The following is an 8,897-nucleotide window of genomic DNA, read 5'->3' as shown; positions in this document are numbered from 1 at the left end:
TCTGTCACTTTAATCTATTTGACAGAAAAAGTCACTCGCAGCTTCTTGGCAATGTCCAACAGCTCCTGAAAATGTCATCACCTTTTTTCTTGTCCTCATCAGATGGGCTTTTGGTAACAGAAAACGAACATAGTTGAATCTTTTGGATTTGTAAAAGCTTTGAGAGCTTTTAAATGAAATGGTTTCTTTATGGATTGGCATTATAGGTGAGCTCTTTAATCCTGTGATCAAGTTTGCGCACACCTTTCACAGACTCTGACCCATGTCTTTGTTCTACTTCAAGCTCATTCCTGGATAATGTAACAATATAAATAACAAAATAAAAGCACGAACTGAACAGAACCTTAATTCATTGAATGGAACGTGTAAAAAAAAACTGATTGTGAAGTTGAATCTTTTTAGACTTAGCTTGTGATGGCCGTGTCCTTTTCATTTAAACTGTGCCATCTTAATAGGGGCTCCGCTTGACTCACACGTTAAACCGGTCCAAATCATAACGCTGCAGTCGCCGGTTCAGTTGTTTCGTTTATTCTCACATTAATCAAAAAAGTTTACAAAACATTCTCGTTGTAACGTGAGGTCAAAGACTGTGCCGATGCCCCTTCCTCACGTTTCCTCCATGCTTGGTGAAGTATAACAAAAAACTCAGTCCCCCTTCTCCCCATCACAGCTGCTAATCAGCTGGCAATCATCTTGTCAATCACAACTAATACATACTAATTAATTCAGCATATGGATTTCATCATATTTCACAAGTCAAAAGAAAGATTTACATTACCTCAGTAAATAAGCACATTCTAATATAATTTGTTATCAACACAAAATATGGCTCAGACATAGCTTGATTGAAAATTAGCACAGTATAAATACTTGAAAGAATAAATGGCATGGCAGAATGTTTTTAGACACCAAATCCAGCCAAACCTTGTCAGATCATGCCTTTAAAATGCTCCGAACACTTGGAGTGCCGAAATCCCGCAAAGGCAGCCTGAACTAAAAAAAAGTATTCATCAAAATATCAAATTGTTTAATTAAAGTAGATTCCTGTCATTTATCACAGAAGTTTTAGTAAGCGCACATAATATATGAAACTTTCTTCTGGTGATGTTTCTTTTTTACATATGTGTTGTGTCCTCTTTGCACCCACAAAATGGAAATGTCCCACAGCATGGCTGAAGCCAGGGTCTCCACAGAATCTTGTTCCAAGTCATCTGGTTTTGAACGCTGCTTGCAGCTGTGTTGACGTGTGACTGAGTGGCGTCAGACGCCTGTTCGTTTGTGAGGCTGCTTTTATGTCTCTCCACAGCTCTGGCAGTCTGCTTAAGGATTTCAGAGTATCGCGGCTCAATATCAGGGGTCAGTGGGCGGGACTCTGACGGATCACGGAAAAGGTCATACAGCAGTGGCGGGTTGTGGTGCGTCACATGTTCTCCATGACAGAGGCAAACCTTAGTGTCATAGCATCCACCGGCTCCCGGAGGGGAAAAGTTGGGAGTGAAAAAGTGCACCTTAAAGACAGAGTCACCTGGATGGAAACACACACCAGTCAACACATGTACACAGTGTACAGTGGTAAGAAAAAGTACATGAAAACCAGAACTATGCAATTATATACAAATTGGTTTTAATATATGACTTCCAGTGAGTGTTTCAAGATGGCGATGTAGATCGAAAACTCTCCTGGACAATTTAAGAAAAAAGCCCCCACCGACACATGAAAACTGCTGTTAAACAAAATACTAAAACGATCTAGAATGAGTGGGGCTAGAAGCAAGAAATCGGTATCGGGGGGGAAAAAAAACAACAATGAAGGAAGAGGAAAGAAAACAGCCACAGTGGAGAAAATGGAACCTTGTGCACACTTAGAAAGTCAAAAGTATTAAGATAAATAAAAACTTTTCTGTGTGAACTTACTGCCGGGTGGGTGCCAGCGCACTGCATTCAGGTAGATGCCACAGTAGTGAAACATGAATTCATGCTCGGATCGCACAGCTTTCCCCTCCAACAGTGGCATGAGGTTATGGCCATCTAATTGTCTGTGAGAAAGGCAAGATGAGGAAAGAGAGGGGAACGTGGGAAATGGATGATTAGTGATGATTACAATAAGTGTCAGAAATCCTCACTGAGCTACTGTGTGTGTGCTTTTTAGAGGTTTTAAATGAGAGACTGAAGGTGTGACTTCAGCCCCAGACAGAGTCAAGTGTGTTGTTTTTTTTTACAACGGTAAGTGGTTCAGGAAGTACAGAAACTTTTTAACCTTTCCAGGAATTAAACTTTGGTGAAAGAAATTAAAGTCTGTGAATGAAAGTTTACCCAATAAAAAGAAAGCACCCATATCGACAACTCTGTACCTGTCTGGTTGTGTGTCCTGGGCTAAATATTTCAGGGTGGGATACAAATCCATGAGGCTAGTGGGTTCATCCACCACTCTTCCCGCAGCCAGTCTGCCAGGCCAGCGGAAAATACCGGGCACCCTGATCCCCCCTTCCCAGCCCCCCATAGCCTTCCCACCTACAGATGAGACAACAGGAGAAATTAGACAACAAAAATATCTGTTAACAAGAGGAGAGAAAGTTTAATTCTCTCTTAATGCCAACAAAACACATGGACACTTATCAATAAGTCAAAGATTGCAATGAAAAAACAGCTTCAACATAGCTCACCTTTATAGATACTGTTCCAGCCTCCTGTCTGTCCAATTAACAAATTAGCATCTTCCAGGTGTCCACCATGGTCTGATGTAAAGTACATCAGAGTATTGTCGGCTAGGCCGAGGGAATCAACCGTTTCTGTCATTTTACCTAGAAAACCAGGTGGGTTGGTTAGATAACATGAAGTGAGTGAGTTCAAACTCTGTAAACCAAGGAGCACTGATTTTCCTGATTGTTTTTTAAACTTGTGTCTGGCGTTCATACCTTTGGCCAGATTTTTAGAGGATATAAAAACACTGAAATGCTGAGTTGAGTCATTGATGGCCACCAAACTAAACCTCGCTGTATAATGGTTGACAGAGCACACACAATTAACGCATTCACTTTACATGGCACACCCACCAATGATCCAGTCCATTTCTTCCAAGTTGTCACCATAGCGACCATGGCGACTTTTGCCAGCAAAGGCTGGAGTATTGAACAGTGGCGTGTGGACATGGGCCAATGAGAAGAAGAGGAGGAACGGATTATCAACATTCCTAAAGAGGAGAAAGCACTCTCATTAGTCCTGACGCTCTTTTTAAATATTGACCATATTGCTGAAACGTTAACGGTGACAGGTGACATTCTAATTTCTCTTATTGTCACCCACAATCATCAATAAACTGATCCTACTGACAAGTGCATCCCGTGTAGCTGAAGTTTTAGTTTGCTGTACTAATTTCAAATTCTGTATAATTTTTGGTGCTGGACAGGTAGCATGCAAGAGTTTTCAGAACTTTTCATGATGCAATAATATACAGTAAAAGTGAATTAAAACAACACGGGTGCAGCCGAGAAAACAAAACAAAAAGCTACAAGATGCTAAAACGCTCCACAGAGCTCATGGGAGCTAGATTTGGTTCGAAGCGTTTTTCAAAATTCATTCAAGCAATCTCTTTCACAAAGATGTTCACACTGTCATGTGAACCATTGATAACATAAAAGGAATGTTTACAGCTACTTTAAAAATTAAACTACCGATTATGCATTGTGGGAAATTCTTTGAAAATTTACATCTTCAGTAGAAGCCAAGTAGGTTTGGAACAAAAATGAGGATATTTTTTTTATTAGTTGATAGTGAAAATAATTTACACTAATTCAGCCTTATTCTAAGTTGCATCTTTGAAAGTTCATTCTCTCACTATAGAAAAGTAAACATTATTGTGGATCAATCAGCTACATGTGATAACACAGGAAAAACATACAAGATAAAGTCGGGGCCAAACCACATAACTTTAAACTGCCCTGTTTAGATTGTAAATGTAAGATGACCCAGAGGGGTTTTAAACTCGTTAAAAAAAAAAGAAACAAACCACCTGGATTTGTTCCTGAATTCCTACCTCTTTAAAAAAATTTGTGCCTCTCCCAACAACCTCTGGGGCAGCGTCTCCACCGTCATTGGCTGTTCGATCACTTCTTGGTTTCTCATGATAATGCAGTTCCAGGTTGGCAGCAGCATAAAGGGCACATACCACACAACGGTTGCTAAGATACAGAGAAAGGAAAGTGGCACCAGGAGCCACAGGCTGACTTCAAAAAGGCCACAAACACGGACACACACCTGAAAATACACAACACAGACACACAGACAGTGGATTTAGAAAGTTTTTTTCCCCTCATTGACATGAATCCTATTCTTCAGACAGATTTTCACATGTGGTGTCTGAATACTAGTGACATCCTTCACAGAAATACCAAGTTAACTTGTGAGGCCGCGGTTTGTGTGTAACTGGAATGGACTGCATGATGATGATCTGTCCTCACTTAATATTCTGGACACAGTGGGGAAAAAAAAGGAACAACTTATTATGTAATGCAGTCTGACACAACACTAAACAAAAAAATTGCTGCAACGTAATTAAGTCCCAGCCCTTACCTTACACAATCACTTTCACAATAAGAGGATTGACTGTACAGCTGTTGCTATCGTACTCCTTTGACTTGACATTTCATTTTACTAAACTGTGACTTCCAGCTAGATTTGTACGTAATTCCCTGATACTGCCAGTAGATGACATCACAAACCAAAGTAGTTATTTTCACCGGGTTAGACAAATAGAACATGGTGTCCTTCTGTTCAAACAGTGCAGTATTCAAATTTAGATCTGAAAATAGATTTATTCTGTAACATATGACAAAGGACCTCTGTCTCCCTGCAGGGCACTATGGTTTATCGTAGCACTTTTATTATGTATTCATTTATTTTCACTCATTAGAAATTTCAGTTTCCACATCATGCTTTCCCCTGAAGCAAGTTTCTGGCTGTCGTGACTGAGTTTCACAAATGCAGCTTCTGTTCCCAGTTTTTTTTTTTTTTTTTTTTTTTAAACCCTCTGGCACAGAGTGTGATTACACACACATTATTTTGCTTTGGGGTGAACAGCACAACTCTTTGTATTCCAATTTCTTCCTCGTAGTCTGGCAACTAAAAGGTATCACTTAAGTTTGTTTTTGTTTTTTATTTTTTTTTTAGCTCAACCATCTTCTCTCGTTCTGTATGCCTCTATGTGCCTTTTTCAACTGGACCCTATTGTGATCATTTTTGTGGAGAGGAAAAGATAAACTGACAAAAAAGTCACATTTACCATTGTGACAAGTCCAACTCCGAGCAACATGGTCAGATTTTTGAGTGCATGCTGGAGATCTGCCAGCACGCAGCTGCCATGTCCAGGCACACAGTCATTGAACAGGGTGAACGGCAGGCCATAGAAGTGGCTGAAACCATGCTGGTTCGGGTGATGACAGTGATCCCCTCTGGATTCACAGTTCACACCCAAGTGCCATTTACCTGCAGATAAACAGTGAGTAGAAAAAGGGAGATATTTGGAGGGCTGGACACTCAAAAACAAAGACGTGACACAAGAATGTGAGCACACAAACCTTTTCCACTTTTCAACACACTGCTATCTCAGGGATCTTTGTCTGTGTGTGCAAAATGCAAAACAATAATGTTTTTATGAGCTGTCAATGCTTGTAAAAAGTGTGAAAACGTTGAAGGAACTGTTGACGGTATTGAAAACAGCCTCCCTAAGCACAAAAAGATTTTCTCATAATTCTATGACACAAAAGTAGAAAACACAAGTTTCTGATGTGTGGTTACTGACCCGAGCGTCCTGCCCAGTGTTTGTTGTCTCTGTATGCTGTTCTGTCCCCTCACGGTGGACGTCACTATGCTAGTGCCCTGAGATCACTGTTGCAATGTGTTGCAATATAAAAAAGATTGAATAGAAAATTTTATTGAGAAATCCATAAATATGCTGTGCACATTGTGGTGCCTTTCTGCAAAGCTCCCTCAGTTTCAAGCTGTTTCTGAGACGTAATCAGGAAAAATCTCCCAACAACGACCAATGAATAAATGATCACATTATGGTATCTCACCCACTAGGCCCGTGGTGTATCCTTGTTGCTGCAGCCTCTTAGCAAAGGTGGTCTCAGTAGGTGGAAGCCCCCCCGAACCTCCAAGGAACAACAGCACCTGGACACGCCCTGCGCTACCCAGTCCTAGTCAACAAACATATACACATGTGCAAATATAAATTATTAAACAATCGTGAGACGTATCATGTTAGGCAAAATCAAACATCACTTTACAAATATAGACAGGCTTCGCCAATCAGACACTGGCTGTTACCTGAGCGGAGTGCATAACGGCCTGTCATAAAAGCAGCCCGGCTTGGGGTGCAAAGAGGAGCAGCCGCAATATGCTGAGTCAGCTTCACCCCCTCAGAGGCAAGTTTGTCTATGTTAGGAGTCCTACAGAGACAGGAATTAATAAATAAATAGAGTAAATCAGACTCACACATTTCTTTGCAGGGCATCAGAGTGACATTTGGATTGATCTGACCTAATAAACAAAAAGGCTACCCAACAACAAGCAGAGTTAAAACGCAAAGGGGTTACCTGATGGTATCATTACCGTAGCACCCTATATCGCCAATCCCTAAGTCGTCCACCATCATCAGAACAAAGTTGGGCTTCTTGTCCACCTCCTCCCCTGTGACATCCCTTCCTGCTGCCAGAAGCAGGAAGAGAAGAAGAGGTAGCAACAGGGCAGACCTGGGCAGATTTGAAAAGAGTTAGTTTGATTTAAATAAAACGTGAATAAATTAAATAGTTGAGGAAAAAATATGTGAACATATTCTCTGGTTTTAACTTTTAAAATGTGACAATTGGCAGTCTTGTCAATTGGGTTGTGGACTGTTGATTGAGGCCAAACACAACATTTTACTATAATTCAGACTCTGCAGAATGGTGATGTGCAGTTTTTTTATCATATGTATTTCATACACAGAACACTTATTCTGTGTTGACAGTGACTGGCTTTAAAACGTACCCAAAAATCTTGCATCTGCAAAAAGAATTGTAATTAAAACTGCAAGCAGTGACGTACGGGCCCTCGCACTCTGGCACGCCGCCTCCCCGAAGCCGTCTCCCCGACGTGGAGCGCGCGAGGGACCGCGTATCCCCGCTTAAAGTTTCTATTTTTGTCTCGTTTCCTGTCTCCAGCAGGGGGCGCTGGCGAGCCGTTTGGCCACGCCCACTCGCAAAACACATCAGATGTATTGTCTCACCACGCCGGATGTATGTGACACGTTTCGTGAGGTTTCAAGCATCCCTTGACCTTAAACATCAACTTCCTGTGTCACGGCGAGACATCAAACTTTGCCGCATCGTCACGGCGATGCCCATTGACAAAGTCGAATGAATGTCTCAATATATACTGCATGTTTAGGTTATTGACTTTACGTTCATGGGATCAACCAGCTCGACATAGAATGTTAGAGTATGAAAAGTGTAATTTCCAGTGGCCAACAGGGGGCGCTAAGACTATGAGCGAATATTACCCCACAGGGGTCTTCAGGGTGGGGCTGTTATCATACCTGTGATGTTTGGAGAAGGTCGGTCCATGTACATAAGATTTAAAGCAACTCGTAGTTTCATGGCGAGATGCTCAAAATGGCCGCCACGCTACGGGCACACGCATAGACGAAAACGAATTATTTTGATAACTTTTAATCCCAAACATGTTTTCTATCCATAGACCCTAAATTCAAGTCGGTCCGACAAAATCCCTAGGAGGAGTTCGACAAAGTACAACGTGTCAGAATCGACAAAAATGGCGACTAAATTCAAAATGGTGGACTTCCTGTCCAGGTGACATAAAGGTGCAATGTAACTTTTTTGTGCGTCTTGGTGTGATACACGTGTCCACCGGATTTTGTGAATTTAGGTAAATGTGGCCGCAGGGGCATCTCTTTAGGGGGCGCTCTCGAGCCGTTTGGTCACGCCCAATCGCGACTCCAATAGAATACGAAATTTTTCGCCGGGAGACAAATGTGTATTCACTTTCATGAGTTTTTGAATATGATGAAGCTTCCAAAAAGGCAAATCACTTTATGTAAGAAGAAGAAGAACATTTTCACGAAAAACAATAGGGCTTTCGCACCGATTCTCGGTGCTCGGGCCCTAATGATTGATCTCCTAGGCACTCTGGCCAGCGGTGTGCAGTTAACACAACCGTGTTACTGTGACGATTTATGTTACAAAAGAAAAGTTAGTGTTTAAAAGCCAGTGCTTCAAAGTGAGTTGTAAACGGTCTGTGCCATGAGCACAGTCCACGCACTCAGGAGAGCAGAGGCGTCGAATCGAACGGGCGCATTAAGTTTGAGGTCTTAATTAGAGCTTTTGTACTGTAGTTCATTTGGCACACAATGCATAAGCAGTTGTTTTGAATAAGCAGGCAAATCTTGCCATGTGAACTCACCTCATACTGTACCTGCACAATGCACTATTCATACACCCAGTTGTGTTCCTGCTCTGCTGGCGAAACCGGACCGCTTCGTGGCTCTTCCGTAATGACGGATTTATGAGCGCAGACCGCGTTTACCTTAACGTGTGGAGTACATGCGCAATAAAAAAAAAATTAAAAAAAAAAGTGGAATTCCAGCAAATGAGCAGCTGGGCTCCTGACCAAGAGTAAATTAATGGTTGACGTCAATTGTTTTTGTGTCCTGATTATAGTGACGTGTATGGATGAAACATTTACTATAAAGGGTAGTTTAAAGTGAGCAAAACGTAAACAAAAAAGACACAACAGTAATATTTTGTCTTATATAAGTAATACTTGTAATACTTGTCTTCAGACTTATCTTGTGACCTCAGTTAACCCCCAGATTGTAAACCGCTGGTTTGGTTTAAACAATG

At 41.4% G+C, this 8,897-nt stretch overlaps 1 protein-coding gene across 1 annotated transcript; it reads right to left on the bottom strand.

Annotated features, from left to right (window-relative positions):
* Nucleotides 1-512: 512 nt before the first annotated feature.
* Nucleotides 513-8,528, bottom strand: arsh (arylsulfatase H). The gene is made up of 11 exons (XM_069698569.1): nt 8,458-8,528; nt 6,594-6,749; nt 6,325-6,446; nt 6,072-6,194; nt 5,279-5,481; nt 4,034-4,254; nt 3,054-3,190; nt 2,664-2,801; nt 2,352-2,511; nt 1,915-2,036; nt 513-1,525 (listed from the first exon to the last, which is right to left on the bottom strand). Exons 1-11 carry the CDS (start codon nt 8,487-8,489, stop codon nt 1,116-1,118), a joined length of 1,824 nt encoding a protein of 607 aa, XP_069554670.1. The 5' UTR covers nt 8,490-8,528; the 3' UTR covers nt 513-1,115.
* Nucleotides 8,529-8,897: the final 369 nt, after the last annotated feature.

Source organism: Brachyistius frenatus, unplaced genomic scaffold (assembly GCF_029030835.1).
Source record: "Brachyistius frenatus isolate BFR_SWC_R1_liver_20210118 unplaced genomic scaffold, ASM2903083v1 Contig_27, whole genome shotgun sequence".
Classification (NCBI taxonomy): Eukaryota; Metazoa; Chordata; class Actinopteri; family Embiotocidae; genus Brachyistius; species Brachyistius frenatus.
Note: the sequence above shows the minus strand (reverse complement) of the source record. Positions and strands in the feature narration are given on the sequence as shown.